Genomic DNA, 17,170 nt, shown 5'->3' with positions numbered 1-17,170 from the left:
TTACTACTTGAGTGTACTTAATTACTTGCCATCCTAATGTTTTTATAGCCTGAAAAGTTTAAAATAGTTACTTTCATTGCAGTGAGCATGCCTCTAGAGCAGGATTAAAAATAAAAACAAAAACACCACACCACATTTCTAAGATTTAAATTAAAGCTGAAGAGTAACTCTTTACCTTCTGGTTTCTAGTATTGCAAAATATGGCAATAATTTTTCTTTTTAAATGATGTAATACATGATTTGATTAGAAAAGCCAGCATAAGGAAAAAGGCTATCAAAACAGAGCTGAGCATTTTACATATGGAAGAAAAACACATTAAGCAATAAATAGAGAATCAACCTGCTTACTAATTATGCCAGAGAGCTGAGCTCTACTGAATATGACAAATTTAGAACAATGTGACTGGAAAAGACTGTACTCAAACTATAATAATCCTAACATCTAAGTATAAATTCCTTTCATTCTACTCATCAAAGACAAACACTTACCTCTTATAATGAAATTATAGAAAAGCAATTGATAATTAGTTTGCAAGAAAACTTTGGGATCACTAACCTTAAAATCTTTGCTCTCTAGGAGCTGCCTTTAGATTTTATTTACTTGGTCTCCAAAGTATAGTCTCCAAGCTGAACAACAATAAATATTGACTCTAGAAACTATAAGAAATCTTTCCTTTGACAGATCTTTGAAAAGGACTGAACAATACTTGCAAATATTCATTTCCCAACACACTTTATTAAGAATCACCACCACCACAACTGCCACCACCATACCATCACCACCACCACACTGCAAAAGCAGGGCCTTGAGAAGAGAAACTTGGAAGAACTCCTCTCCCTCAGAAATTTTTCTATATGATCATCAAATAGCAAAGAAAGCATCAAGAGCAAAACATGAAGAGAGAACCTTAAAATCTAATTTTATCATCAGCAGGCTGAACCATTGGCCTAGGTTTAAAAGACAAGTATTGAAAAAGAGCTTTGTTATCCAGTAATTGACATATAGTGTAACTTCTTTATTATTTGTGCCAGCCCGCTGCTTCAAACAGTACTGCCCAGACTTTCTTGAGAAAGATCAAGCCCAGAGACTCATCTGCCATTTTCCACACCCCAGTTTATAAGCTTAGAATGTAATACAGCATTCCAAGTGACAATAGCACAAAAGAATGCATGCCAAATCTTACAAAACCATACTCAGCTTCTAACAGCCGTAAAACTGCCTCTAGTCATCCAACTAAGGAACAGATAAATTTATTAGATTCAGATAGAATTCTGCTACAAATTAAATGGGCCCTCAGGTCACTTAATGGATGAATTTAAAAAGGGGTGTTTTGCAGTTGAGTCTAAGGATAGAGTAGCTCATGCTGTAGGCACTGTTACCTCCATCTTCATAATAGTAACTATCTCCATAAGCATTGGCCCCAGATGATTCTGGAAAGTGTTTCTTTCGTTTCTTCTCTTCCTGTAACTCCTTTTCTTGCAAAAGGCGAGCTATGTCCTGCATACACAAAGAGAATGGAAATAAATATTACGAAAGAATAAATAAACTCCACACAGTGATCCTCCAGGTCAATGGTTCGACATTCTATTGCCAAGCTTTTGTGGGCTCTGTCTACAGCTCTCCAGACTTTCTGGCATTAAGCTCATGCTATCCAAATGCCACATAGGGCTGCTCGACAGGAGAGGCTCATGATCCAGGTGAGCAAGAAAGGCTTTTTTTAATTGAAATTTAAATCTTACTCAATGTGAAGACATTCAACCTAGCATTCCTAAAGCTAGTTATACAAGAGAATTTTAAAATACATATTTGTGGGCCCTTTTTCCAAGATGATGATTCAGTCATTCTGGATGGGGAAGAGCAGAGTAATCTATAAAGCTTTATAAATTATATTTATACTTTTAAAACTTTTTAAAAGAATTCTTCAGCCGATTCTGAATTAGCTTTGCATTAGAATACCTCTGTCTTAACTGAAAAAGAGAAAGTTTTCTTCCTATCTTCCCCTGTTTCATCTCTAGGCAAGTTTTTACCAGTTCCTAAATGATGAATAACATTCCGACCCTCCCCATTCTATCCCCCACGAAAACAAAGTTATACATAACTACAACGCAAATAAATTATAAATGGCTTAAAAACAGGGTAAAAATGTATATGGGAGTACAAAAAGAGGCAATATTATTTCTGCTTAAATGAATTAGTGCAAGGTTTTGCATTCGTTTTAGGTTTTGAATAAAGAACTGGATTCCAATAGGCAAAGTAAGGAGACTAAACAACATCAGCAAAGTTATGAACATTTTAATGGGCATCCATCTAGGAAACAAACCAATATACTAATTAGAATGTAGGATGTGCGGTGTTGCAGAGAAAGATGAGACTAGAAACACAGTCTGAGGCTGGATCACAGGCACTCCTTAGAGACAACTGTACGAAGTCTAGAGTCTACAACGGAAGGGATGAAGAGTTACTAAAGGTTTTGAGCTGGAGAGTGACAGTGTTCTCAATCTGAAGATGATTTCTAAGCAAGTCCAGTAAAATAGCACACCAACTTTGTTCACATACACTTTTTTGGAGAGAATGTCCCTAGCTGTCACCAGATTCTTAGAGATTGTACAAATATGGCAACAATATTCACTTGTGCAAATGGCAATAACAATCATACGTAGTCTGAGGTGCTTGATTCTTCATATTTATAACAAGGAATACAATGATAGCTCAGTGGTGAGTGATGGAAATCTTGAAGCAAAAATTAAGTACTATTCTTCCTTTTGCAATTTTTTGAATAAGTCAAAATGAAGAATATACTGACTGCAAGGCAAACTTACAAAAAAAAGGTCACCTGAATGAATCAATTTCTTTCATGTCAGTGGAGAAAGAAGTTGGATGCTGAGGCTAGGTAAATCAGCCACGATGATCCACATACTCAGCTTTTAATGTTCATCAAAATAGCCTTACAAATCTGACTTTATATTAAATAAATGCCTAAATTCAAACTTACACATATACTATTAACATATTGCCTTTAACTGATTTCTATGCTGGAAATTTCTCATAAAACTGTGTGAAAGAAAGATATATAAACATCTAATAAATAATCTATGGAAAAGCCCATGCTATAGTGTCATACACTTAAGTGGGCACTGACAAAATGCTGCATCTCAGAATGAGAGGTAAAGAACACAATCCTACTTAACACAAGTACAATTTCATGCAAAGAAATTTGAATTTCTACTACTTTGATGGAAAAAAATTCCCCTAAATCTGAAAGTCAAGATGATTTTGTTCTCCTTTCCAATTCAAGCCAGAGATCTTTTCGAGACAGTGGGAGAGAAATATTAACTACTAAAATGAATTTCTTTGGGCTTCAATTCTTTATCTATACAATGAAGAGTTTGAACTACTTAAAGTCAAAAGTCCTGACTCCCTGATACATCAGATTTTGATAAATCTGTATTACCAGGGGCCAGCCCATGTGCCAGTTTCATGACATTGGTGTCTTATAACATAAATGCAAAACTTCTCTGAGTTGTCATGTTTACTAAGCACCCAACACCACATTTTCCTAAGTGGTTTGTTTTATAGAATACAAAAGATTTCCCTTGCTATAACTGAGTAAAAATATAAAGGAAAATTACCAGGTCCAACTGCCAGCAGAAATTATTAAACTACACTCCAGGGACCTTGTAATTGCTTTCCTGCCATTGAATTTAGTCCTAAAGAATACATAGTAATAAGCTGTTTTCTTAGTGTGAAGAACCAGGAGAGAAACAAGGATGATGCTCCTTCTTTACAACACATTAGCTAGTCAAAGGAAGTGCTTTTAATCAAGAAGAAAAATAATAGTCAAAATGTGTTATGCACCTTAGCACCCAAAGCTTTTGCTCTTTTAAGCTCAGAGCCTTTTTAAAATTATTTTGTGTGTGTGTGAGGAAGACTGGCCCTGAGCTAACATCCGTTGCCAATCTTCCTCTTTTGGCTTGAGGAAGATTGTCGTCGGGCTAACATCTGTGCCAATCTTTCTCTGTTTCATGTGGGATGCCACTACAGCATGGCTTGAGGAGCAGTGCTAGGTCCGTGCTGGGATCTGAAGCTGTGAACCCCAGGCCGCCACAGTGGAGAGTACAAACTTAACCGCTATGCCACTTGCCAGCCCCTCTTAGCGCTTTTTTGAGTAAGCTTCGACTGGGTGAGAGGAAAGGCTGGCTAGGCTTGAGGAGTGAAAGGATAAAGGAGTCAAAGAAAAATTGACGCTCTGTTATAACTGTGGTTGAACCCAAGTTAGTTCTCCTGACTGCTTCCCAACATTACTGTGGAAGGAGTCCAGTGAGGTGATTTCAGTATAAAGCATTTCCCCTGGAACAGGCTAAAGATGGCAATTCTTAGTCACATGCTTGGATGCAGCTCAGTCCCCCTGACATAAACAACCTCCTTGCTCCTCAGTTTCCTTCCTGTGAAACGTTATTCTAGAACAGCAGTTCCCAAGCCTTGTTCCTGAGAACAGTGATCTCAAGGGTCTCCAAAAAACACAAAGCATTCAATGGAAAGCATGTATTACAGCTAACTCTTTAAAATACACAGTAGCATATTTTATAACTTTGATAAAAGAAAAGAAACCAGTTATCCTGTAACCCAGGAATTGCCAAATATATTTTGAGACAGAAAACTTTTTTCCACATAAAAAATTTAAACCTTATGGAATTAGTGTTCCACAAAACAAAATCTAAAAGAATTTATAAGCCCTTTGAAGTCATTTTCAACAATGTTTTAATTAATCATATAGTGGGCTTACTTTGGGCTAATATGTAGAAATAACTGTTACACAGAAGAGTTTCCAATAAAGACATTTATCAGAATGAGAATTTACAATTATATCTCATCTCTCCCTTTTCTGTTATCCAAGCTCACCCAGCTGTGGAAAATTTGGAACTGTGAGAGTAAGAAAGGACACAGGTAAACACCTCTAGAGTGCCAGAGGAAAGTCATTTTAATGAACACATAGATGTACTGATGCGCTTCAATGGGCCACACATCCTGCTAGAGACCTGAAGAGACAAGACGTGTGGTCAGCATCCTCACAGTTCTTATCTATTAAATGTCAGAAGCAAAATGATCAGCAGAACGTAAGACAGGCAGAGTGAGGGCTCTAAGAGCGGCACACACGCAAACAAGGGCCGAGGAGTCCACGGGGGCCTGGCACAGCTTTCCCAAGGAGATGACAACTCACTGAGCCATGGTGTTGGATTCCTTCAGGTGTTTTTATGGTTTATATGATTTTACATCAGGGTTATTTCTCCCTGAAAGTTTTCACCTCTATCCTACAAAGATAGTGAGTTTCAAAATGAGGAAATCTTCGGTATAAAAACAATCAAAAGGAGATCTGAAAATGTGATATTCAAATGACTGTCAAAAAGAATCAAAAAAGGAAACTTATTCCATTAGATTGCTAAACTTCTAACTGGCAATTACTGTAACATCCAACACAGTAAGGAACTCAAAGCAGGTATAATCCTGAAAGGGTTATAAGACAAGAAAACAGGATAATACCAACTCTATGAATGTAAAAACATCAATATAACTAGGAAAAGGAGAGAGAAGAATTTTCTCAACCAAAAGCCTCCCTCCCTCTCACTTCCCCTTTCTGGCCATATATGTATAAACTTTTTTTTTTGGTGAGGAAGATTGGCCCTGAGCTAACATCTGTGCCCATCTTCCTCTATTTTGTATGTGGGACACCGTCATAGCACGGCTTGGTGGTGTGTAGGTCCATACCTGGGATCTGAACCCACAAACCCCAGGCTACTGAAGCGGAGCATAAGAACTTAACCACTACGCCACCTGGCCGGCCCCTAAACTTATTTTTTAAGGCGCCAAAACAGGAAATTTCTTTTTAGTAGCTAAAATGTATTGCTATCTAAGCTATTCTCAAAATATTAGCGCTTATATACTCTTTTAGAACATGAAATTCTAACCATCTTAAGAACGCTATGAAAAGTATCATGGTTCACATTAGTTAATTTTTAATGTAAGTTGATTACTAAGTTTATCCCTCAACAGTTCATATTATAAATGGTTTCAAATCACTGAACTAGTTACACAGACTTTTCATAACATTGTCGGCCATACTAATGTTTACTTAAGCAAAAAGACATATTTTTCCTTAAAATAATTGCATGTGCACATAAATTTGGACCTACGTTCAAAGACACATATGTATACCTATAGATACTCACATACACACACAGACACGCAGTTACTTAGAGTTTTATGTAAGAATAACTAAGTTAAATGAACTAAACACATTCCTTGGCTTTATTAAACAACACTGAAAAATGCTTATGTTGTGACCAAAGAGAAAGATCCCAATGGAGTTAGTCCACTTTCCTTAATTACACACTCCTCAGTCCAGTATTCCCAAAGGCTACAAGCCCCTTCAATAGGGTGCCTAGAGAGAAATGCAACTACTACTTTTAAGACATTGTGTAAAAGAATTTTTAAAAAATGGAAGGGGCCCTGGCCCCATGGTGTAGTGGTTAAGTTCAGCAGGCTCTACTTCAAGGCCCGAGTTCGCAGGTTCTGATCCCAGGTGTGGACCTACACCACTCATTGGTGGCCATGCTGTGGTGGCAACTGACATACAAAATAAAGGAAGACTGGCACTGATGTTAGCTCAGGGTGAATCTTCCTTAGGGGGAAAAAAAAAAAGCACTACTTTCCTTACATCTGTGCTCTGTTAAAAAAAAACAATAAAATGATATCACAACAAACTCAGAAATGCTAATTCACCCTCACAAAGTTGTATAACTCTACTTCTCACATACAATGTTGTTCAGAAAAAACATCTCTGTCCCAAGAGGAAAGGGGCCTTGGAGTCTACATCAGGTTGTTTTGGGGGATTATAAACTACCCAAGAGTGTTGACCCCAAAAATCTCTAAGAAATTTTGGTGAAAATCCAGAGAGGAATTTTCCACAGCCTTGCTGCTAAACAAGAACTTATTAGGTAAGCAGACTCTACAAGGAAGTAGAAGAATGGCGAAAAAATAAATAAAAAAGAATTAGGACAGTGCATGAGTAACAAGCAATGCTTTTTCAAGAGTTGGCTAAAAAAATCAGCATTCTTGTCTCAGTTTCAGTCTCCTCTATGAGGCACCCTGGACTAAAATAAATAAGCATTATCCTCATCCTTCAGAGACATACTCTACTAATGCAAATTTTCTTCATTTAATATCAACAACATACCAGTCAGCTGAAAGTCACATTTTTCTGCAATAAAAGAATATCTTGGCACAGCAGCCATCTTCTCATCTAAGCCATCGGTTGAGAAATCAAAAAGCCTGAATGGAGTTTTTAAAGGCTACTCTCAGTAAATCTCCACAACTGGCTGTCTCATTTAATCTCTCCACTGCACTGGGAAGGGGGACATTCAGCAGCTCAAGCAGTAATGGAGGGCAAGGTAGGGGAGGCCTGGACAGGCAAGGGAACAGAAGATCCTCAGATCCCACCACACTGGAATACACTTAAGTCTGTCTATTGCTCCCTCTTTCTGATTTAAGCACACATCTCTCTCCAAGAGAAATCGGAGTTGCTATAAAGGGCAGAATGGTGGGGAAAACACTTGGCCAGAAAGCCAAAAGGAAGGAACAATTATTAACTTCATAGGCACCAGAGGCCTTATACACATGATCAATCGCGTTTAAACCTCCCAACAGCCCCTCAGGGTATGTACCATTATCATGACTTCTCCAGTTCAGAACCTGAGGTCCATGTGGTTAAGTGAGATGCTGAAAGTCCCAGCTAAAAGTTAAAGAGCTAAGATTCAAACCCAGGGCAGGCTAACTCCAAAGTCTGCGTGTTTTATGTTGTCACAGTAAATCTAAGGCAGAAGCACTCAGTCAGGGGACCTGAATTGTACAGACATTTCTCTAGTATCTTACTAGAGCTTGACACCAGTTACTTACTTCTTCAAGACTTAATTTCTTCATCTGAAAAATGGAGTTAATCATTACAATGCCTACTTTATACAGTGTTACCATGAGATTATTGTGATTGCTATTTAGATTCTACAGGCCTAAAATAAAGTGTTTTGGTTTCTCTTTCTAGCCTGTTTTTCTCTGAATGGGGGAAAGAAAATCACAGGACACCAGCAGCATTTACAAGAAGCCAACTTCATTACTCCATTATTTTTAAAATAGAAGCTTTCCTGTCTACAACATATAATTACTTCTTTCAGTTCCCAGTTTCATCCCCAAAGCAAAGTCTTGACTATAAAGAGGCAACACATCCTGTCGTAAGAAAGAGCTCCTGTATTGATAACAGGAAGGATGGAAATTAATCCCTAACCCTTACTTGCAGTTCTGATTATCACATAATCATGATTTGTTTTCTAAAGAAACGGGTAAATACACTCATACCAGGTGTCTCACCCTCACCTGGCACTGAACAAGGAGTCCTGGAGGAACGAGCATGGTTCAGTGGGAGCTGCAGTGTCTGTGGGCCAGCTTACTGATGACCCTGATCACATCTATTTAATAGAGTAATCATAAGTGCCAGTTTGCCCAGGAGAGTCTCAGTTTATGTAAAAATTAAAAGTGCCCTGTTTAACCCTGAAAAGTGTTTCTGAATATACAATAAATCATATGGTCATCCTACTATTAAAACTGATAAATCATTTTCTTCCTCATTATAAATCAAGACAGTGGCCAAGAACAGCACAAGACAGTGTGAAAGAAGGGAGACAGAGAATGAATGCAAATTGAAAAGAAATTGCAAGAAATTCTGGGGCCAGCCCCATGCCCAGTGGTTAAGTTCACGCGCTCCCCTTCAGCGGCCCAGGGTTTCATCCATTCGGATCCTGGGCATAGACACGGCACCACTCATCAGGCCATGCAGAGGCGGTATCCCACGTAGCACAATCAGAGGCACTCACGACTAGAATATACAACAATGTACTGGGGGGCTTTGAGGGGAAGAAGAAGAAGAAGAAAAAATAAAAAGAAGATTGGCAACAGATGTTAGCTCAGGTGCCAATCTTTAAGAAAACAAAAAAGAAATGCTGAAAACATAAAACAAAAGCCAGTAACAGTTAACTGCAAATTCAAGTCTTCTTACAAACCAGATACTATTGCTAATTTTAGTCATTTTCAGCTTTAAAAACAACACAATTTAAAAATATATACAGGCTCAAACAGATTAGTTGTTTGAGGCAGCATATCATAGGAGAGTGAAACCATCAACAAAAAAAAGAGTGAGACCAATGACGGCTCCTGGCCTCATACTGACTACTCCTGGACTCCTGTTCAGGCTACACTCAAGGTCTGCTCTCTGAAGTTGCAGGAATAACTCATAGACAGACACCCTGTATTAGGGGGAACAGTGTCCCCTAAAAATTCATTTCTACCAAGAACCTCGGAACATGACCTTACTTGGAAACAGGGTCTTTGCAGATGTAATTAGTTAAAAAGAGATCACACTGGATTAGGGTGGGTCCTAGATTCAATGACTGGTGCCCTTAAAAGAAAACAAAAGGACACAAAGATACAGGGAAGAAGCCCATGTGACAATGGAGGTAGAGACTAAAATGATGTAGCTACAAGCCAAGAAATACCAATGATTGCCAGCAGCCACCAGAAGCTAGCAGGTAGCAAAGAAGGATCTTTCCCAGTAGGTGGCATGGCCCTGCCAAGACCCCGACTTCAGGTTTATAGCATCCAGAACTGAGGGAGAATAAATTTCTACTGCTTTAAGCCACCAAGTTTGTGGTAAGGTGTTACAGTAGCCCTAGGAAACTAATTCACACCTTATGTCCAAGTAACCAGCATCATCTTTAGGACTTCACCACTTACGCAACTGGTCAAGAGGCAATAAACAGTGGTCCATGGAAGGCAATCCTTAAGTCTCTTCACCCCAGGGGAGGAGAATTCTGCTGTCTATTCAGCAACCCTACACTGAGCCCAAGAATACAGAAAGGAATTGCTCCAGACCTCAGCAGCCCTTCCTCTATGGCATGAGGAGCGTTAACTAAGTCCTACCTCATCCTTCTTCTCCTGAATGCGTCGTCTCTCTGCCTCAATAGCCAGCTTCTCCTGGATTTCCTGAGCAATTTCACAGTCTTGTTGTTCACTGAAAAACAAAGGTGAAAACAACATGAATAAATAAAGGATTTTTCCTAAAAATAACACAATTTACTGAATACTCACTTTGAGCCAGTAGGTATTGTTATTTCATTTAATCCTCACAATAACAATACAACAGGGTTGATATTGTCACATCTTATGATGAAAAAACTGAGGCCCAGGGCAGTGAAATCATTTCCCTGAGATCACAGAGAAAATGAGGGGCAGAACCAGAATCTGATCCCCAGACACTACAATGGAATGCTCCAGGCTTTTTCCACACCACCATATCATCTCACCCTACTGGGGCCACTCTACTGAGACAGGAATGTTTTCTCAGGATTCTGCAAAGGACATGTAGACCGTGACGTGAATATGTCCACGAATATCCAAATATGTATAAAGCACACAGGAAAAATTTGGGAGCAAGTTCACTAAAATGTCAATAATACTGCAGTCACCTACAGGTGGGGGTATGACTTCAAAAGGATTTTTATAAGTTTTTTAATTCGGTGTATTTTTTTTCAGTTTCAACAGTGAATACTTATAAAATCATACTTAAAAAAAAAAGAAACTATATTCCCCAGTTCTGGTTCCCAACAGAACCTCTCTGGCTGATGCCCGTTTTCTTAATACTCTGGCCACCAAATGCTGTAAAGAAAAACCAAACGCTGTAATACCACTGCTACCGTACTTTTGTTTTGTTTTGGCATTTATGCATTCAACAAAGATTTAAACAACACCTGCTATGGTCCAGGCACTATGCTCAACACTGAGGATACAAAAATGAACAAATCTTCATGCTGTACTCAGCAGCTCACAATACATTCTGATGGGAGAAACGAGAAATCACCTCGGTGGAAGAAACAGATCCTTTAAAACAGCACCTTTAAAACAGCAGTTCCAACAGAAAATGGGGTTTGGATCTCTCGGAGATGCTACAGAATATGCCCCTAGGTGAACAAGCCTTCTGTTTTTAGTTTTCAAGAAAAGCCAACAGGCACTGTAAAATTCTAGAGCGCAATGGCTCTGGTGAGCCAACCTCTACACAAAACTGGTAGCGACGAAAGATGAACACAAACGTGCTTAGAGTTTACTATCTAAAAACATTCTGGGATAAAATTACAACTGTGATTTATATACACAGTTTGCTTGCTAAACAAATATATCCTCTTATTCTCCCCCTGCTAACTGAACTTAAAGTACTCAATGAGTCTCAGTCTTGGTTGTATATTTACACTGAATGGCAGTCTTTCGTAACTGAAAAGTGCTGGGGGTGGGGAACACCCTAACTTCTCTGGAGGAACTGAAACCCATATATTCAGTACTAACAAAACTGAGGGGATGAAAAATTACTCTCACTTATATAAGGAAAGGGTCACTTTCAATGGTTTGAAAATAGGCATATGTAGGTGAAGGAGATGTGCGTCCAGACACACAGGTGTGTACGTATGTGTGTGTGCACACACAAGACAGAAAGGAAGGAAGAGAATGCAAGACAGAAAGCACAGGCCAGAAGTGGTAAGACTTTCTTAGAATCAGTAGGGAAATCACTAGACAAGAAGATGTCTGCAAGATCTGACTTCTGGTCCTGCCACCAATAACCAGTGAATCAAGCCCTGTCATGTCACCTTATCGGCTATAGAAGTTTTTGGACTTAATGACTTCGGATTACGGGTCTAATATTTTAGGACTCTCCACCATCTAATCCAAAGAACTGAAAATAAATAAAAATCTACTCAGAACAATTTTCATTTATATATCCTCTTTCCATTCACTTATTTCTAATAATTAAGAATCATATACAAAATCACGGTCTTGGTTTTCACACTTGTCTACCTGGACCTCCCAAACTAATGTAAAACCCACACAGGAGTAAGCAACGACTAAGTCCACGCAGGGTGACAACTGGGAGAAGAAAGCAGGAGCAGAGCAGAGAAGGCAAATCCCATGAAATGTTAAATGTCAGAAGTGACACAGAAGATGTATTTCCTAGCACAGAAAATAAAGAGGTGAAGTTTAAGCTGAGCTTAATTATTTCAAACCATATATCCAAGAAGGGCCAGTTCTAACTCACTCAGCTAATTATACAGAATTTTGGGGAAGCAAAATCTAGTTAGAAAAGAGTAGTTAAGAATTGGTAAGCCTGACTTCGGACAGGGGGTGCAGGATCCAGACTGAGTGAAAGGTTCCAGTTCATTAAAATCTACAGCATTTCATCCTTCCCATCATGTTCAGCTGTCAAGATTGCCAGGGAGTGAAAACTGAAAAAATTCCTTTCTAGCTTACTTATTTCGACCAGGAATGCCTCAAAAACCCTGAAGTCCTAGGCAGAAAAATAATACCTGGTTCTGCTCATCTAGGACCTATAATCCATCACTCTCCAAATCCTGATTTACATTTTACAGTGGTTTGTCTTGATAATCTCTGACTAACCTTATGACACTATCATTACCCTAATTCAGGATCTTTAACTTCTGCAAGAGTCTCAGAAGTGGCCTTCATAACAGGCAATAATTTAGAACTCTAGAATGTTCTAGCTCTGGCTCTCATCTTAACGGTGTGACACTGAGCCTCCACACATCTCAAATCTCTCTGATCCTCTCTAACTCCATTAACATTACCCTCAATTCAGGCCTCATCGTCTCCCTCCCCTCTATATCTCTCTCATCCTTGTCCTCAATTCAAACCTCCTCATCATTTCTTAATTTGAACACTGCTCAATAGCTGCCTTCAATCTTGCCCCCTCCAATCCTTTACTTACCCAGCACCCAAGGGTAGGTCCCAAAATGAAAATCTAAAATCCTTCAATGGTTCTCTATTGTTTATACTATAAAATCTATGAAACCTACATTCCTCAACATAACTTACATGGCCTTTAGGTCCAGCTTTTGACTAGTTTGCTGGCCTCATCCCTGACCTATACCCCCAACCATACTCTCCACTCCATCAATACTGAACATTGCGCAGCTACCATGAGATTTCAGGTCCTTTTACCTCTGCCTTGATGCATGCTACTCCCTTGGGCTAGAATGGTTTTCCCCCATTGTCACTACAAGTTCCTAATTAACCATCAAGGTTCAGGTTAAATATATCACCTGTGTTGGGTTACCAGTCTCCTCTTTCATAGGTATGAAATTTACCACTCAATTCTCTGCGCCTCGTACATGTATCACTAGATATGGAGTGCTCCGAGTTTTTTCCCGAGACCCTTAAAGGTGATGGCTATGTTTTATTCACGTCTGTGGTCTCCAGTGCCTTTCATGGTGTCAGGTTTAGTAAGAATAAATAAGAGTATTTATGTATAAAATAAGAAAGCTGAACAAAATGATGAATAAAGTCCTCTCTACCAATAATAAAACAGAAAGACAAACTCTTCTCAAAGGCAACAAAAATGACAGCCTTTCCTGTTTATTTCAACACGGCAACTAAAGTAAACTGAGGGATCCCTTCACTTCTTCTTTTAACCTTTCCTCCTCAAAACAGTATCTTGTGGTTAAATCCACCATTAGAGGTTTAGGTATAAGAGCTACTCCCCCGTGAGCTCTAAAACATTGAAAAAGAGTAAAAAAGTCACTGTGCTGGAAGAGACCTTAGATATGATCTTTCCATCTATCTAACCGTTAAAGGAGAAGACAGAGAAAGAACTTTTGTCAGACACTAAAATTAAGAAGAACACTGAGTATACAATTCAGAGCTTTCCAGAAGAGTCTGCCTCTACCTGAAAAGCAAGGGGTTCAAGGAAGATAAGAGCAGCAAACACAGCTAGGAAACAGTAAAGGAACCCAACATAACTCATAAAGTTCTTTAACATCCCGTATTTCACTGGATCCCCCAAACAACCTATGAGCGGAGGGGAGAGAGGTTATTTTCCCCAGGTTACAGGTAAGGAAAACAGACTCAGAGAGGGAGACCAAATGGTCAAAGTCATACAGTTAAAAGTATTGGAGTTCACATGAGAATTCACATGTCCCAAAAGCTAGTAAAGTGTTCCAACAACAAAGAAAATTTTTCAAAGCAAAGAAAACTATGGAATAGCCACCACAGGATTTGTAACCTAATAGTGAAAGGAATCAGAGGGACAGACGGAGTCTCCTTCTCCGCCCTGGTTGCTGGCTCCACAGAGAAAACCAGGCCTGGTACGACTTCCTCCCATTCCCCAAATCCTCACAGGTCTTTGTAGCGCTTCTGGAGTTGAGCCTGAGCTTTCAGATCCTCCTCCTGGAGCTGCTTAGCCACCTGGAGATCATGCTGGACCAAACGGTTCCGCTGAACGTTCGATGCCAAGTGATGCTCGACTGGACAGAAACATTAAGGAGAGGAATTGTAATGCTCTGGCTTGTTAATAATAAACCTCAGAAGAAACTTAATAAAAGCTTTTCTATTAAAAAGAGCTTCACATCTATCACTTTATTTTATGCTCTCTGTAACACTGCATAATAGGCTGCACCAGACTTATTATTCTCATCTTTCCATTAAGTAAAAGAGGATCAGAAAGGTTAAGTAATTTGCATTTGGTCACACGGCAAAACAGAGGCAGTGCCAGGACTTCTACACAAATATTCCAAAGCCTGGGCCAGGGCTCTTTCTGCCCTACAAGTTGCCACTCAATTTATAACCTACATTTTTCACTACTTAATTTTTATACTGACATATGAGTTAATAACTCACAAATTACATATTCACAAATATGTACTTTTGTATAAAACATACAACTTAGATTTACCTTCTATAATTATATACGTAAATATTCAGAAAAACCCACAATCTAGATGCCACCATTGCCTGCCTGGAAAAAGATTTTCTGGCTCCTGTTCTAGGGGAAGGAAGAGACCCCTGGGCCAGCCTTCTACACACCCCAGATGCATGGACAATTGTCTTGCCCTCCCACAACACTAAGACAGGGAAAAGGTTCAAGTCCCTCTTTTCCACCGATGATACACCCAACAGTATTCCAAGCCATGGCTGCTGTCTTACTTCAAAACACCCAGAACTTCATTCTTCAGCCAGGTGTCATTTGTCTAGACAAATCCCTCAGGAAGGACAGATGGTCTCTCCCTGCCTCACCCTAAGAAACTTGCCTCAAGCTACCATTAAAAAAGCAAACTGAAGGAGCAGGAATGAGGGCCATTACTCACTCTCTTGCTCCTGCAGGCTGTGGGCCAGGGTGTGGTCCTCCAGGACAGCGAAATCTCGGCACACTGCAGAGGAGGAGAGGGGACAAGAAGGCAGGAAGGCTCATCAGTAGTATTTTAACATACAAAGAAAAGGATTTTGTTTACTTCAAAAAATCAAGTGTACTATTTCAGGACGATTAATTTTATAAGTGGCAATGCACGAAATAGTGACTAGTTAGTATAAAGTTTTCATTCACAAAAATCCACATGGCACCTGCTTAGAGCCAAGCAGAGTATCAGAAAACAACGGTTAGCTTTAGCTCTGATCCTTGGCCTAAGGACATTAACCACAGAATGAGAACCAGAGGTCCAGAAATTCCAATCTGCTTGCATAAAGGGAGGGCATGTACTGCTGCAATAAAAAAGACGAGAAGTTTTGCATATTGCAGCTGAGAGAAAGCTGAGTTCTCCATGGTCAAAGAAGTTAAAAGAAATCTAGCCTATGCCTCCGTCATCTGGGGTTCAGAGGATCCTTTCCCAGAGATTGACATCCATTCTGGTGTTCTTTAAGAAAAACACACATTGGTCCCTCAGGTATGAGCAGATCTCTACTTTAAGGATAATCACATTCTTCAATGCGTCCACACCCTCAGACATGTTAGAACTGGTTCTCTAGGTCTCTCTAAATGTAGAGCTGCCTAAAAAGAATCTGCAAACCAAAAGACAACGGAAACCTTGGAAGATACCAGAAATCTGCCCCTAACTTTGCTTCCATCTGGACATCCAGGCAGGAGTATTTGCTGGCCTATTTTCTCAGACAGCAAATGGGAAGAGATGGTCCCCAAGGTCCATTCTACCCTATGCTGCAACTGAAACTCCTGCTTCTTAAAACAAACATATACACAAAGAACTCTTAGGATGAAAAGCGCCGCTTTGTTTATTTGTTTTAAGGTCGTGTAATTTAGGTAGTATGGACTTACTCTACTCCAAACACGTAACTCACACTAAAAAGGAAAATTCCCCAAACCCTCAGACTACCGCAACGTGTAGGACTCCTGAAACTGTCCTCTAGGGCTTACCACAGGTGACAGATTTCTTTCTGCAGCTTTGGATTTGCCTGTGAGGATATTCAACTGAAATGGAATGAAGAAACACTCCTTGGCCATTCTTAGCACTTACGAATGTTCCCATATCCATTCACATAGCTTGTCCCTCACCGAGAGAGAATACAACAGAAAAGCAGGCAGATCTCACAGACGTCAAGATTCCTCTGAAAAGGTTTCATGACGGAGGAATCATTTCTGCCCAAGAACCATATTAAACTGAACATGACCTGCGTACGCCTTGCTCAAATGCAACTGTAAAGCCAGTAATTCCAACAGACAGTCCTGTTCTTTTACGTCAGATATATTCTCAGCAAATTCTAATAACCTGAGGCCCAGGTCCAAGTTACTCTATATTTCACAGAATGAAAGTGATGAACTAGTTAACCATCTTGATTGATAGGTGAGAAAAATGAGGGCCAGAGGATGAAAGGACTTATTAAGGCTATAGACATAGCTTGCTGGTGACAGGGTTAGCAGCCAGCTTTTGAGCCAGCAAGATCACTTTCCTTTCCTGACACCAGGACACCAAGACAGCCCTCCCGGACTCCAGGTAAACCAAAGTCGGACTAGACTAAAAGGAGATATTCTACTGACTAACATGCATTCTCTACAACATTTAGCTAATTAATATTAATTACTTAAATGGCTAAGGCATGTACGGATTTAGTTCATAGAAAACAAATATTCAGAATGAATGTAATCAAATCTTGTGCAAAAGAATGCTATTTTAAATACACTGCCTTATTATATGAAGTACTTTTATTATACTACAAAGGCTTATGCTTGTATACTAAAGTTAGTATTAATTTTAGATTAAGATAAGTTTTTTTAGATTAATCTTA

General features: G+C 39.4%; 1 protein-coding gene across 2 annotated transcripts in view; it reads right to left on the bottom strand.

Annotated features, from left to right (window-relative positions):
* Window positions 1-17,170, bottom strand: part of CCDC50 (coiled-coil domain containing 50) — a 69,467-nt gene that overhangs the window by 26,293 nt on the left and 26,004 nt on the right. For both annotated transcript variants that reach the window (XM_070582529.1, XM_070582530.1), the window contains exons 2-5: window positions 15,244-15,306; window positions 14,277-14,403; window positions 10,022-10,112; window positions 1,381-1,498 (exon numbers count right to left, since the gene is read on the bottom strand). In XM_070582529.1, coding sequence (XP_070438630.1) covers window positions 1,381-1,498; window positions 10,022-10,112; window positions 14,277-14,403; window positions 15,244-15,306 — 399 coding nt within the window. The remainder of the gene's footprint in view (window positions 1-1,380; window positions 1,499-10,021; window positions 10,113-14,276; window positions 14,404-15,243; window positions 15,307-17,170) is intronic.

Source organism: Equus przewalskii, chromosome 18, assembly GCF_037783145.1.
Source record: "Equus przewalskii isolate Varuska chromosome 18, EquPr2, whole genome shotgun sequence".
Lineage (NCBI taxonomy): Eukaryota > Metazoa > Chordata > Mammalia > Perissodactyla > Equidae > Equus > Equus przewalskii.
Note: the sequence above shows the minus strand (reverse complement) of the source record. Positions and strands in the feature narration are given on the sequence as shown.